The following is a 15159-nucleotide window of genomic DNA, read 5'->3' on the forward strand; positions in this document are numbered from 1 at the left end:
TACCCAGTCTCTATCTGGTGTGGTCCCCAGTCTCTGTCGGGTGTAGTATCCAGTCTCTATCGGGTGTAGTATCCAGTCTCTATCCGGTGTGGTATCCAGTCTCTGTCTGGTGTGGTATCCAGTCTCTATCTGGTGTGGTATCCAGTCTCTATCTGGTGTGGTATCCAGTCTCTGTCTGGTGTGCTATCCAGTGTCTGTCTGGTGTGGTATCCAGTCTCTGTCTGGTGTGGTATCCAGTCTCTGTCTGGTGTGGTATCCAGTCTCTGTCTGGTGTGGTATCCAGACTCTGTCTGGTGTGGTATCCAGTATCTGTCTGGTGTGGTATCCAGTCTTTATCTGGTGTGGTACCCAGTCTCTGCCTGGTGTGGTACCCAGTCTCTATCTGGTGTGGTACCCAGTCTCTATCTGGTGTGGTCCCCAGTCTCTGTCGGGTGTGGTCCCCAGTCTCTGTCGGGTGTAGTATCCAGTCTCTGTCGGGTGTAGTATCCAGTCTCTGTCCGGTGTGGTATCCAGTCTCTGTCTGGTGTGGTATCCAGTCTCTGTCTGGTGTGGTATCCAGTCTCTATCTGGTGTGGTCCTCAGTCTCTATCTGGTGTGGTCCTCAGTCTCTATCTGGTGTGGTATCCAGTCTCTGCCTGGTGTGGTATCCAGTTTCTGCCTTGTGTGGTATCCAGTCTCTGTCTGGTGTGGTATCCAGTCTCTGTCTGGTGTGGTATCCAGTCTCTGTCTGGTGTGGTCCTCAGGCTCTATCTGGTGTGGTCCTCAGTCTCTATCTGGTGTGGTCCTCAGTCTCTATCTGGTGTGGTCCTCAGTCTCTATCTGGTGTGGTATCCAGTCTCTATCTGGTGTGGTCCTCAGTCTCTATCTGGTGTGGTCCTCAGTCTCTATCTGGTGTGGTATCCAGTCTCTATCTGGTGTGGTATCCAGTCTCTGTCTGGTGTGGTATCCAGTCTCTATCCGGTGTGGTATCCAGTCTCTATCCGGTGTGGTATCCAGTCTCTATCCGGTGTGGTATCCAGTCTCTATCCGGTGTGGTCCCCAGTCTCTATCTAGTGTGGTATCCAGTCTCTATCTGGTGTGGTCCCCAGTCTCTGCCTGGTGTGGTATCCAGTCTCTGCCTGGTGTGGTATCCAGTCTCTATCTGGTGTGGTATCCAGTCTCTGTCTGGTGTGGTATCCAGTCTCTGTCTGGTGTGGTATCCAGTCTCTGTCTGGTGTGGTATCCAGTCTCTATCTGGTGTGGTATCCAGTCTCTATCTGGTGTGGTATCCAGTCTCTATCTGGTATGGTACCTGCTTTAACCCCACCTCAGCAAACTTCTAGGGCTGCTGAGCCATGCAACGAAAAATGTAAATAAACAATACTTACTAGAGAAATTGAAGTAGTTCCTCCCAGTTTGAGGATCTTTTTCCCTGTTTGGAGTCTACTGACCACAACCCAGTACAAGCATCTACGTTCTCTTGTCTGTAGTAATGCCTTCCTGCTTTGCCTCAACTAGTCCTAGGGCTGTTGAGCCATGCTTGGGGCTCTTTGTCTGGTGACAAACAGAATGCACAGTCACCTCAGCGGATGGGGACTAGGACTAGGAGATTATCCAGGGTTAAAATTATAATATGGTTAGTGGCCGGCCTCAACACAGCCTTTGCTGCTGCTACTGGGATGTGTTTGAATCATTAACAGGGCAGAGTCACTAAAGTGGTTTAAAACAGGGAAAGCACCCGCACCTCTGCGTTTCCTTGTTGCATGTGTTTGGGAATTATTTGATGAGAACTTGAAAGAAAAGAAAATCCTGCACACTGTGCTTGCCGGTATCACTTATGTTTAATCCTCTTACGTATCTGCCTAACAGACTTCATCAGAGCTTCAAGAGCTATTTTACTTTTTGCGTTCCCATTAAATAAGCAACAGATATCTTTGCTCTAATAATTTTAGTTAATAAATTATTGGATTTATTAAAATGTTTTTTCCAGATGCTCAAAACACTTACATAGGGGGGAAATGCTCCACCTTGCAGTGTTATGGATCCAAATCAACATTGAGTTGGTCTAAACTAATTTTGTCCTGGACTGAACAAACCTTATTTGTTATATCAGACTTCCCCTCATTGTAATCAGCTCATGCTCATCATATCAGAATGCTTTTTTAATTATTATCTTAAATGGTAGTGTGGGAGGAAATTAAGATTGCAGATGTTTATGTTTCCTGAACTTGTTAACATCTTCATGTTGTTCATGGCTTTAATCCATTATGTCCGGCAGGTAGCCTGGAGGCAGGTAGCCTAGCAGCAGGTAGCCTGGCGGCAGGTAGCCTGGCGGCAGGTAGGTTAGCGGCAGGTAGGTTAGCGGCAGGTAGGTAAGCGGCAGGTAGCCTAGCGGCAGGTAGGTTAGCGGCAGGTAGCCTGGCGGGCAGGTAGCCTGGCGGGCAGGTAGCCTGGCGGCAGGTAGGTTGGCGGCAGGTAGCCTGGCGGCAGGTAGGTTAGCGGCAGGTAGGTTAGCGGCAGGTAGGTTAGCGGCAGGTAGCCTAGCGGCATGTAGGTTAGCGGCAGGTAGGTTAGCAGCAGGTAGGTTAGCGGCAGGTAGGTTAGCGGCAGGTAGGTTAGCAGCAGGTAGGTTGGCGGCAGGTAGCCTGTTGGCATGTAGGTTAGCGGCAGGTAGCCTAGCGGCAGGTAGGTTAGCGGCAGGCAGCCTGGCGGGCAGGTAGCCTAGAGGCAGGTAGCCTGGCGGCAGGTAGGTTGGGCGGCAGGTAGCCTGGCGGCTAGAGCTTTTGGCCAGTAACCGAAAGGTTGCTAGATCGAATCCCCGAGCTGACAAGGTAAAAAAAATCTGTCGTTCTGCCCCTGAACAAGGCAGTTAACTCACTTTTCCTCGGTGAATAAGAATTTGTTCTTAATAACTGACTTGTATGTATGTATGTATGTATGTATGTATGTATGTATGTATGTATGTATGTATGTATGTATGTATGTATGTATGTATATATATATATATATGTTTATATATATGTTTATGTAACTACTCATACAGGTTTGTCTCATTGAGATCAAAATGTCTTGCTAGAGAAACCTGACAATCTCAATTTAGATCATAGCTGATTTTTGACTAACTGTCTGTCCTCTATTAGTCTGCTTATCTACCGTGAAACAATTTTTTCACCTGGCTCTCTGTGTTTCTTTGTTTCAGATCGACAGTGTTCAGAGTCTCCTGCAGTGCCCCAGTGTGTTGATTTGTGTGGGCCGTGAGCCCTCCCACCCCATCCTTCTGGAGAACTTCCGGAAAAACTCAGATGACAAACTTCCACAACTGAGGCCAAAGTCACTGGGACGCTCCAGCATGGCCAGTGAAGGACAGGAGAGTAAGAAAAATGGTATGACTATATAAATCAATCAATCAATCACTTATCAAACAAATTGATATAGAACGCCCTTTGTTATGTCAGCAGCTGTCATCAAATGCTTATAAACCAACATATGCCAACAATTTCTCAATATCTTTATATATGTAATTTCCCCAAAACAAATTCTGCAAATATACTGCTATTATGTTAAGCAAAGCAATTCCTTTGCCTAATGAGACGTCACTGTGCTGGCAATTAGATACTGTAAATACTGATTGTATAAAACATTAAGAACACCTGCTCTTTCCATGACAGACTGACCAGGTGAAAGCTATGATTCCTTATTTATGTCACTTGTTAAATCCACTTCAATCATTGTAGATGAAGGGGAGGAGACAGGATAAATAATAATTTTTAAGCCTTGAGACAATTGAGACATGGATTGTCAGAGGGTGAATGAGCAAGACAAAAGATTTAAGTGCCTTTGAATAGGGTATGTTAGTAGGTGCCAGGCGCACCGGTTTGTGTTAAGAACTGCAACGATGCTGGGATTTTCATGCTCAGCAGTTTCAACAGTGTACCAAGAATGGTCCACCACCCAAAGGACATCCAGCCAACTTGACACAACTGTGGGAAGCATTGGAGTCAACATGGACCAGCATTCCTGTGGAAAAGTATCGACACCTTGTAGAGTCCATGCCCCGACAAATTGAGGCTGTTCCGAAGGCAAAAGTGCGATGTGTAACTCAATATTAAGAAGGCGCTCCTAATGTTTTGGTCTAATGTTTAACTCATTATTGATATTCAGCAACATATCTGCTAATTCTTTTAAGAACTGTCTGAACTTGTTTTACTGGGAAAATGTAGACTTCCTCATCGTCAGGCTTCTTGTAAACCGATGACTGATAATTTATGTTCCTTTCTGCTTGTCACTTCTACAGGCGGTTTAGGACTTGAGGCAAAGAAAAGTGTCATCCACTTAAGATCTGAATTCAGCAACCGGTCAGCCAGGAATTCCATATCATCGGACAAATCACTCCCACCAATCAACTCTACAGCCCACGTAGGCCCATGCCCTCATTCAAGTGAAGGCTTGCTGGAAGACGACATTGAGAAAAGGGTACTAGTCAACAAAGATGGCAGCTTGTCAATGGAAATGAAAGTGCGTTTCCGACTACTGAATGACGAGACGTTGCATTGGTCCACACAAGTAAAGAAGTCGGTAGGAACGAACAATGAATACCTCCAAGGATATCATGATAACTGCTCTCTACAGCAGAGTAGTGTGGAAAGCTGTTCCGAGTCGGAGCCCCTTTCACCAGGCGAGGCTGACGATTCCTACATCACCAAACTGCACCAGGAGCATCTGGACGTCCCTCACTGTCAGCACTGCTGCAGCCACTGCCAGGACTATGAGATCAGGAAGACCCATCTTTCGGCGGGGCAGAGGACTGTCCGCCACGTCACCTCCTCCAGCTCCAGTGCCTCCTCACACACCATTGTACGTAAAGAAGGATCAGTGGAGATGTCCAGTGAGGAGATCACCGAGCACGTGGTGGAGAAGACTGCTTGCTTTCAGCAGACTGTGGAGGAAGGGGGCGACTCCATGGTGGAGTACTGCACCATCAGCCGCGGCTGCAGCAGGAGCGAAGTGCACTCGACAACAACGTCCGCCAAGAGTAGGACTAGAGTTTCCACTGAGGACAAGAGCAAGAGCCTTGGTAAGAGTGAATGCATTGACATTACAACCCAGGCATCGGATAACAATGAGCCTACAGCTGATCGATCATCCTCCGCTCCCTCCAAGGAGTCTCAGAGCGAGGTCAGCGTCAAGATCACTGATGCAGAGGAAGAGGATCGGCCTGTCTCTGCTGTTAGTCTTTCCTCTCAGATCCTGGCATCGCTCAGTGAAGACCAGGACGATGAGGACAACAATCTTCCACCAAGTGTTTCGAGAGCGTGTGCATGTTCTCAGAATAGTAATGCAGAAGAGGAGGAACCCACTAGAATTGCTGTTTTGAACTCACCTATAGCGACACCTATGCAACATTTATCTCCCAGGCCTCCGAGTAGCAAGGCATCTTCTGTGCGCTCTACCAAGTCCAAGAAATCAACCAAAGTTGTGTCTCTGGCACCATCAAATGGACAAGATGACCAAGAATCAAAGAAGTGTGAATGTGAAGGATCTGATGAAGCAGTAGAAGCAATGGAAGCTGATGATGAAAATGCTGAAACAGCAGTAGAAGAAGAGAGTCAAGAAGCGAACCCTTCAGAGGACACTGAAAACAAAGACCCAGAAACAAAGGAGAGAGCAAAGTCTGCCAAATCAAATGTCTCTACCAGATGTAGGAAGTCCAAAGTTGGGGAGAAAGGAGTTAATTCAGGAGAGCGATCATCAAGTGCCATGTCAGTCAAATCAAATGCCTCAGCAAAGTCAAGGAAGTCCAACGTTTCAGCTGTAGAAGACTTAGAAGTACAGGAACATCAAACAGACAAAAGATCCACAAGTGCCATGTCAGATCAATCAAACGTCTCAACAAGATCTCAGTCCAAAATGTCCAAAGTGGCAGCTGAAGAAAATGTTAGACCGGAAGACAAAAAAACAGCATCAAGTGCTTTGTCAGTTAAATCTAACGCCTCAAGAAAGTCCAAAGTTTCTCATGTTCCCGCTGAAGAAAAAGCAGAAGAGGAATTGGAGAAAACTGAAGAGAGAGCACCTAGTGCGATGTCTGCTGTGTCTGTTTCTGCAACATCAAAGTCCAAGGTTTCTGAACTTTGTGTCAAAGAAACCAAAAGAGCATCCAGCGTTATGTCTGCTAAGTACAATATGTCAGCAAGACACAATAAATATGACATTTCTGATGATCCCGCTGCAGAAGACGATCAAACTCTTCCAGCTGAGGAAAACGGAGAAGAGGATTTTGAAAAGTCTGAAGAGAGAGCACCTAGTGCTACGTCAGATAATTCTAATGTTTCTGCAAAATCAAAGAAAACTAAGGTTTCTCAACTTTGTGTTGAAGATGACAGATCATCCAGCACCATGTCTTGTAAGTACAACCGGTCAGCAAGATACAAGAAATACTACGTTCCTTATGATCCCTCTGAAGAAGAGGATCAACCTGAGGAGAGAGCACCTAGCGCCATGTCTGCTAAGTACAACCGGTCAGCAAGATACAAGAAATACTACGTTCCTTATGATCCCTCTGAAGAAGAGGATCAACCTGAGGAGAGAGCACCTAGCGCCATGTCTGCTAAGTACAACCGGTCAGCAAGATACAAGAAATACTATGTTTCTAAAGAAAAAGAGGATCAAACTGAAGAGAGACCATCTAGTGGTATGTCTGCTACGTCCAATGGTTCCGAAGAACCTGCTGAGGAAAACGCAGAAGCAGAGGAAGAAACAGCTGGAGAAGTTATAGCTGGAGAGAAAGCAGAAGAGGTAGAAGAAACAGAGGGTGTTCCCGCTGAACAAACTGATGAGTGTGAGCATGAAACGGAAGCTAAGTCAACTAAGTCTAATGTCTCTACCAGATCAAAGAAGACCAAGGTTTCTCAATTTTGTGTTGACGAAACTGAGAGATCATCCAGCGCTATGTCTTGTAAGTACAACCGATCATCAAGATTCAATAAATACTATGTTTCTGATGAAACTGAAAAGAGATCAGCTATGTCTAATAAGTCCAATATTTCTGATAATCCTTCTGAAGACAACGCAGAAGATGAATTTGAGGAAACTGAGAAGAGAGCACCTAGTGCTATATCTGCTAAGTCTAATGTCTCAGCAAGATCGAGGAAATCTAAAGCTGCTGAGGAAGACACTGAAGAGGGAGCTGAAGAAAGTGCAGAAACTGAGGTAGCAGAAGAAACAGACAACAGAGCTCCCAGTGCTTGGTCTTTTAAGTCCAATGTTTCTGCAAGATCGGCGATGTCTAAATCTTCTGAAGAATTGGAAGAAATTAAAGAGAGACGACCTAGTGCTACGTCTTCTAAGTCAGCTAAGTCTAATGTTTCTGCGATATCAAAGAAATCCAATGTGTCCGTCAGGTCCAAGAAATCCAAAGCTTCTGAAGTTCTGGCTGAAGCAGAAGTGGATGAAAAGGAGGAGAGAACACCTAGCGCTATGTCTACTAAGTCAGTTAAGTCCAATGTTTCTGCAAAATCAAAGAAGTCAAAGGTTTCTCAACTTTGTCCTGAAGAGGAAACTGAAGAGCGAGCACCCAGCGCGTTGTCTGGTAGGTCTGCTGTTTCGGCAAGATGCAAGAAATCGAAAGCTTCTGAAGTTCCTGCTGAAGACAGCCCTGAAAATGAAATTGGTAAAACTGAAGAGAGATCACCTAGTGCTATGTCTGCTAAGTCTGAATTTGCAGCTGAAGAAACTGCTGAACCTAAGGATGAAACAGAGGATCGAGGTCCCAGTGCTATGTCAGCCAAGTCAGCTAAGTCTGTTTCAGCAAGATCAAACAAATCCAAAGCTTCTGAAGTTCCTGCTGTAGAAGAGGATCAAATTAAAGAGAGAGCACCCAGAAGTATGTCTGCTAAATCTAACGTTTCTTCAAGACCTTTGAAACCTACATTTTCAAAAGTTCTTCCCGTGGAAAACGGAGATGAAGAATTGGAAGACGTTGAAGAGAGAGCACCCAGTGCCATGTCTGGCAAATCAGCTAAGTCTAATGTTTCTGCAACATCAAAGAGGTCCAAGGTTTCTGAACTTTGTGTCAAAGAAACTGAGAGACCATCCAGCGCCATGTCTGCTAAGTACAATATTTCAGCAAGACACAAGAAATACGACATTTCTGATGATCTCGCAGCAGAACAGGATCAAACTGAGGAGAGAGCACCTAGTGCTATATCAGCCAAGTCAAATGCTTTAGCAAGATCAATAAAATCTAAAACTTCTGAAGTTCCAGCTGACGAAACTGCTGAACTTGAAGACCAAACAGAATATGCTACTGCCAAATTGAAGGCACGAGAGGATGTAGAGGAAGCTGAAGAGAGAGCACCTAGTGCTATGTCAGCTAAATCAAATGTCTCAGCAAGATCTAAAAAGTCAAAAGTTTCAATTATTGAACCTGACCATAAAACAGAGGAGCGAGCACTCAGCGCTGTATCAGCTAAGTCACACATATCTGCGAGATCAAGGAAGTCCAACGTTTTTGAAGTAAATTCTATAGAAAAAGCTGAAGAGCAAGTTGAGGAAAATGTGGTGAATGTATCTGCTAAGTCAGCTAGGACCAATGCATCAGACAAATCTAAATGCATTTACTGTACCTCCAAACCGAAAGATAGTATAACTGCTGAAGTGGCTGAGAGACCTAAAAGCAACATGTCCAACGTGTCTTCCCATCTACAAGTCAAAGGACAAAAGGACAAAAACAATACGGATGACGCCAAAAGTGACAAAGGGAGTGAAATTTCAAGAAAGACAAACAGGTCAAAGAAGACTGCCACTAGAGATCATGTGGACACTCCCAGACCTAACTCTGTTGCGTCAAAGAGTTGTCTCACTCCTACCCCACCAGACTGCCCACCAACCCCCAGAAAAATCAAACGACCTGTTATTTTACTTAGTGGCTCGAGTGACAGTAATAAGTCACATGCAGCAGATCCAGTCGAAGAGAACTCTAACATCTCATGCAATGGCCCCTTGGAAGTGACAGACAAGAATGTCAGTGACAACATAAGGGACAAGAGTGGCAAGTGCAAACAGAGGAAAGGGGTTTCCTTACTCAGTTTCTCCCGACAGCGGCCGGAAGGAGTAGTCTCTGAGCTGGTTCCCTCCAATCTACCTAACGCCTCTCCAACAGAGGTTGTGAAAGAGTGGCTTAAGAAAATACCGTCCGACAGTGTGATGTATGAAATTGGGGATGAATTCAGTGACAGAGGCCATTCACCAGAAGAACTACCGCAAAAGGAAAAACCAAAAGAGGATATTGACACCATTGCTGAGTGTGAAACTCAAAACGAAAAAAAGGAAGAGCTCAAAGAGACAGTGGTCAATCATGTGGCTGACATTGAGGAGCCAGTGGAGACCCCACCAGAGACCCCACCAGAAGACACTCACCCCTGCACCGCTCCACAGGAAGAGGTATCAAAGAGCTTTCACTCCTCAGTTCAGGTGATGAAAGTCCTGTTGAATCCCAAGCTTGATCGGTGTAACAGTTTACCTGAAGTTTCCCCAGTGTATGGACGTAAACTGAGCACCTCAGCAAGAGGTCTCCTAGATTGCCTCGCAAAGCTGCAGTTGATAGACTTTGATCCCAACGACGATGCAAACGCCAAGGACACAAGGTACAGAGAACTAATGAACATCCTCCAGTCCCTCTGGTTGTGTGACCCAGCAGAAGGTGGAAAGCAACAGCAGAATGGCTGTGATCAACACTCTGTGGACGGTGACGGGAAAGCAAGGTCATCCTCTGGGGTGGACGTCAGCAGTGGCTCAACAGGCTCAGGTAAGAGTTCAGGCGGTGTGGCTCAGGCAACGAACGCAGACGGGGAAGCGTTGGTGAAGGTACAAGAAGTTGATGAAATGGCACAGAAAGATGAAAGCCCAGAGTCCTCAGCACCAATGTCTAATCCAGCCACTCCGGACACAGCCAGTCAGGTCCAATGGACCCGAGGAGAAGGAGGAACAGCAGTGGAGGAAGAGAAACAAAAAGACGAAGACATCCCGGAGTCTGATGACACCATTAGAAATGAAAGTCTGAGAGAATTACCAGAAACACCCCCGTCTTCCAACAAGAGCTCAGACCCTCGAGAGGACACAAGCTCTGGCTCTCCTCCATCTGCCCAAAGGGCACAACTAGCCAAAAAGTTTTCCCTGGATCCTGATCCTGTCTGGGTCTTGAAGTTACTGAACAAACTAGAGAAGCAGTTCATGACACATTATATGGATGCCATGGCTGAGTTCAAGGTTCGCTGGAACTTGGACAACAACGAACAGCTCAATGCCATGATAGCTGAACTGAAAGATGATGTGAGGAGGAGAATACAACTAAGCATCGACAGGGAACTGAGGAAGATCCACGGTCGGGCTGGAAGACCAAGACCACGCAAAGAAGCCTTGTCACGAGAATCAAATGCACAAACAGAGACAAGGCGAAGAAGACTGAAAGTCGTACGTGACCAGTCCATTGATTACCGGGAGGATAAAAGTGACGATGCAACCTGCACTTCCTTCAGTGACCAACGGAGTGATGATGAATATTGCCCTTGTGAAACATGTTTACAAAAGAAAATGGAATTGGGGCCACTGCTTCCTGCAAAAGTCCTGCATACTGCACCAGTCATGATGGCTTTTGATCTAAAGTCAATTCTTCAGTTGAAAAGGGAACCTACTCCAAAGACACAAGAAGCTGATGTTACAGATGACACTGAAACGGTGGTAGTGAAAGCTGGCATTACACATGCTTTTGATTTAAAGTCAATTCTCCAGTTGAAAAAGGACAGTCCACCACAGATACAAGAAGAAGTCAATGTTGCAGATGAGACTGAAGGTATGGATGAAGCCAAAGCAGCGGAAACTCTTGTTGAAAATGTTATCAATGGGGCCAAGAAGGAGATGCAGGAATCACAACAAAAATATGCTGAAATGGGTGACAAAGCTGAGACAGTAGAAGCTGATGTAGAAGTGACAGCTGAAGGTGAAGCAATAGAAGAGACGGAAGCTGAAACAGATACTGCTGAAGATGAAGCAGATGAAGAAGAAACTGTTGAAGCTGAGACAGCAGCTGATGAAGCAGAGGGTAAGGAGGTGGATGCTGAAACAAAGAATACTGAAGCTGAGATAGCTGAATATGAAGCAGAAGAGAGTGGTGATGAGAGTGGTAAAGCAGAGGCAGCAGTGTATTATGATGCTGGGGAAGAGGAAGAAGTTGAAGCAGAGACAGATGAAGATGAAGAATTAAAAGAAGAAACTTCTGAAGCAGAAACAGCAGATAATAATGAAGCAGCAGGAGAAGAGGAGGAAGCTGAAGCAGAAACAACAAAAGCTGAGACAGCAGACGATGAAGCAGAAGAAGAAAATGCCAACGCAGAGACAGCAGCTGATGACGAAACAGCAGGAGAAGAAGAGGCAGCTGAAGAAGACACTGCAGGAGAGGAAGAAGTTGAAGCAGAGACAGGAAAAGATGAAGATGCAGAAGAAGAAGCTGATAAAGTGGAGACTGTTATAGCAGCAGGATCAACACCAGGAGAAGAGGAGAGCACTGAAGCAGCTGATAATGAAATGTCAGGAAAGGAGGAATCTGAAGCTGAAACTGCAGAGGCAGAGACAGATGATGTAACAGCAGAAGAAGATGAGACTGCGGAAGTAGAGGCAGCTGAAGAGGAGACTGCAGGAGACGAGGAGAGTGCTGAGGCAGAGACAGCGGGAGATGAGGCAGGAGAGGAGGAGACTGCTGAGGCAGAGACTACAGATGATGGAACAGCAGGAGAAGAGACTGCTGAAGTAGAAGCAGCTGAAGGGAAGAATGCAGGAGAGGAAGAGAGTGCTGAAGCTGAAACAGCTGGAGACGAAACTGCCAAAGAAGAGGGGGATGCTGAAGTAGAGACAGCTGACGAGGAAACTGCAGAAGCTGAAACTATTGAAAATGAAACAGTTGAAGGGGAGGAGGATGCTGAATCTGAGGCAGCAGAAGAGGAAGCTGCCAGAGATGAAGACACAGTGGAGGCAGAGGCAGAAACCACTGATGATGCAGCAGAGGATGAGGACGCTGAAAATAAAACTGCAGGGGAAGAGGAGATTGCTAAAGCTGAGACCGCAGACGATGAGGCAGCTGGAGAAGATGAAACCACAGGGCACGAGTCCTCAGAAAATGAAACAACTGGCGATGAGTCGGCCGAAGTTGAAACAACTGGAGACGAGTCGGCACCAGCTGAAACTGCAGGAGAAGGGACAGCTGACGATGAAACAGCAGGAGAGGAGGAGAGTGCTGAAGCTGAAACAGCTGAGGGAGAAGAGCAGACAGCCGGAGATGAAACTGAAGGAGATGAGAATGAAAACGCAGGAGAAGAATCGGCAGAAGCTGAGGCAGTTGAAGACGAAGCAGCAAGTAAAAGAGCTGAAGGTGAAGCTGAGGAGAACGTAGAAAAGGGGGAGGATGAAACAGCAGAGGAAAAAGAGCCTGTAGTTGAGTCAAACATCGAGGAGACGGATTGTCATGATGACGTATCGGAGATAAAAGCAGACGACGAGGCGGAGGAGGGAGAAACAACAGACCAAGATATGGTCCCGGAGGAGACAGGAACAGAACAAGAAGATGATGCATATGCAGGAGATAATGCAGGAAACGAGGCAGAAGAAGCAAATACAAACAAATTAAACGCAGACAGTGAGGACTCTGAAAATGGAAGCCAAGACCAAACCGAAGACGTTGAAAAAGATGAAGAAGTGGAAACTACGGAGGGCAATGAGACAGCAAATGAAGAGGATTGCTGTGGAAACTTTGGGTACTCAGCCGACGGAGAGGATGAAGCTGAGGATGAGTCTGAGTTAGAAATATCGACAGATGACGGAGAACAAACAGGGGTGCCAGCTATGAGGGAGGGCAACGTTAAGGAAACTGTTGAGGAAACTCCAATGACCTCATTCGATGCTTTGGCCAGAGCAGAGTACTCTGAAGACAGTGCTTACGCCGATGTTGAGGATTCAGAGACTGAAGGTAACAACGAGGAGTCAGAGGCACAAGAGGACAAACCAGAAGAGGAGGAGGGTGATACCTCAGCAGGGGCTGACGCTGAGCTTCAGGTTGAAGAGACTCCAGTTGAGGAGCTGCAGCAGGAGGAGGAGGAGGAGGAGACTCCAGTTGAAGAGACTCCAGTTGAAGAGACTCTTGTTGAGGAGTTGCAGGAGGAAGCGGAGGAGGAAGCTGAGGAGATGGAAGAAGTTGAGATGGAGGAAGTTGAGGAGACTCCTATTGAGGAGCTGAAGGAAGAAGCTGAGGAGGAGCAGGCTGGAATGGAGGAGGAGGCTGAAGAGGATGCAGCTGAAGATGGTGCAGCTGAGGAGGAAGCTGAGGAGGAAACTACTGAAAATGAGGCTGCTGATGAGGAAGAGCAGGAGGAAGGGGTGGAGGAGCCGGAAGCTGAAGAGATTGAGGAAGCTGAGGAAGATACTGCTGAAAACAACGATGCTGTTGAAGAAGATCCAGCTGATGAGGGGGATGACTTCACAAGCAAAGGACAATCTGAAGACGACGATGACAGTGACGGACCTTCTGGGACATCTAAAAAAAGCCTACGTGGTCAGCCCACCAAGTCTTCCATTGAATCACAACCAGGCTCACTGGACAACGTCCTGAATGAAGAGGCAGAGACAGAATCCAACAGCGAGAAGAGTTCACAGACAGGTTCAGGGGAAAGGTCGGGCCACCACCTCTCTGTGAAGAGCAACCAGATGTACCCTACAGACACGGAGGATGAAGGCAGGGTGTCAGAATGCACAGAGGCAGTCAGCGAGGTCCTCGAGCGACAAGTCGTTTCCCCAAAGAAGAAGACTCTGAAGAAGTCTCCAGCAAGATCTGTAAAGTCAAGCAAGGCCAAGTAAAGTGACATTGATTAATACGATATTGATTAATACATTATTGATTAATACGATATTGATTAATTCGATACGATATTGATTAATACGATATTGATTAATACGATACGATATTGATTAATACGGTATTGATTAATACGGTATTGATTAATACGATATTGATTAATACGGTATTGATTAATAAAATATAGATTAATATGATATTGATTAATTCGATACGATATTGATTAATACGATATTGATTAATACGATATTCATTCATACGGTATTGATTAATAAAATATTGATTAATACAATATTGATTAATACGATATTGATTAATACGATATTGATTAATTCGATACGATATTGATTAATACGATATTGATTAATACGATATTGATTAAGACGATATTGATTAATACGATATTGATTAATGCGATATTGATTAATAAAGGTATTGATTAATACGGTATTGATTAATACGATATTGATTAATACGGTATTGATTAATAAAGGTATTGATTAATACGATATTGATTAATAAAGGTATTGATTAATACAATATTGATTAATACGATATTGATTTCTAAAACATCACTATTATAACTACTGCTGTTTAATAATAACTTCATCAAATAAAGATCAAAGCACTTTATATCATTACTACTCATCACATGACACAGGACAGTTAAAAAAAAAGGGAATGTTTTAAAACTTGAAATATACACACCGAAACGGATGGTATTCTCTGTTATATTCACACGACAGAAAATATATATTTGAATTTTCATGGAAGATTATTGACATTTATTTTTTACAAACCATGTTTACAGTTGTAGATGATTATTGGTATTAGTGCAATAATCATATACAACTGTAATGAATAGAATAAATAATTATTCAAATAAATGTTTAAACTCAGTTAAAAGCACTAAGGAGTTTTGCAAGTAATGAACTACAAATGGAGCAATAGCTATATACAATATGCAATGTATATGTGAAACTTGAATGTAAACTTGAATGTATAAAGAAGAAGAATAAATATATTTTGTTAATATTTTAGGATAATATATATAATTACAATTTTTGGCAACATTCTTTGTTGCCTGTCTATGAACAAATCTCAGTTAGTTGGAAACAATACATTCCAAATGTACGTATGTATGAAAGAGATAACATACAGTACCAGTCAAAAGTTTGGACACACCTACTCATTCAAGGGTTTTTCTTTATTTTTACTATTTTCTACATTGTAGAATAATAGTGAAGACATCAACACTATGAAATAACACATATTATGGAATCACG

At 44.6% G+C, this 15159-nt stretch overlaps 1 protein-coding gene across 1 annotated transcript; it reads left to right on the forward strand.

The window, feature by feature from the left end:
• Positions 1–4278: 4278 nt before the first annotated feature.
• LOC106571018 (uncharacterized) lies at positions 4279–14942 on the forward strand. Its single transcript, XM_014143644.3, has one exon. The coding sequence runs from the start codon at positions 4483–4485 to the stop codon at positions 13873–13875; it is 9393 nt and encodes a 3130-aa protein (XP_013999119.3). The 5' UTR covers positions 4279–4482; the 3' UTR covers positions 13876–14942.
• Positions 14943–15159: the final 217 nt, after the last annotated feature.

The sequence above is a fragment of the Salmo salar genome, chromosome 15 (genome assembly GCF_965601325.2).
Source record: "Salmo salar chromosome 15, fSalSal1, whole genome shotgun sequence".
Taxonomy (NCBI): Eukaryota; Metazoa; Chordata; class Actinopteri; order Salmoniformes; family Salmonidae; genus Salmo; species Salmo salar.

Bases quoted from the DNA above. Each gene is read 5' to 3' on its own strand.
- LOC106571018 (XM_014143644.3), top strand. From the start codon at position 4,483: ATGGAAATGAAAGTGCGTTTCCGACTACTGAATGACGAGACGTTGCAT.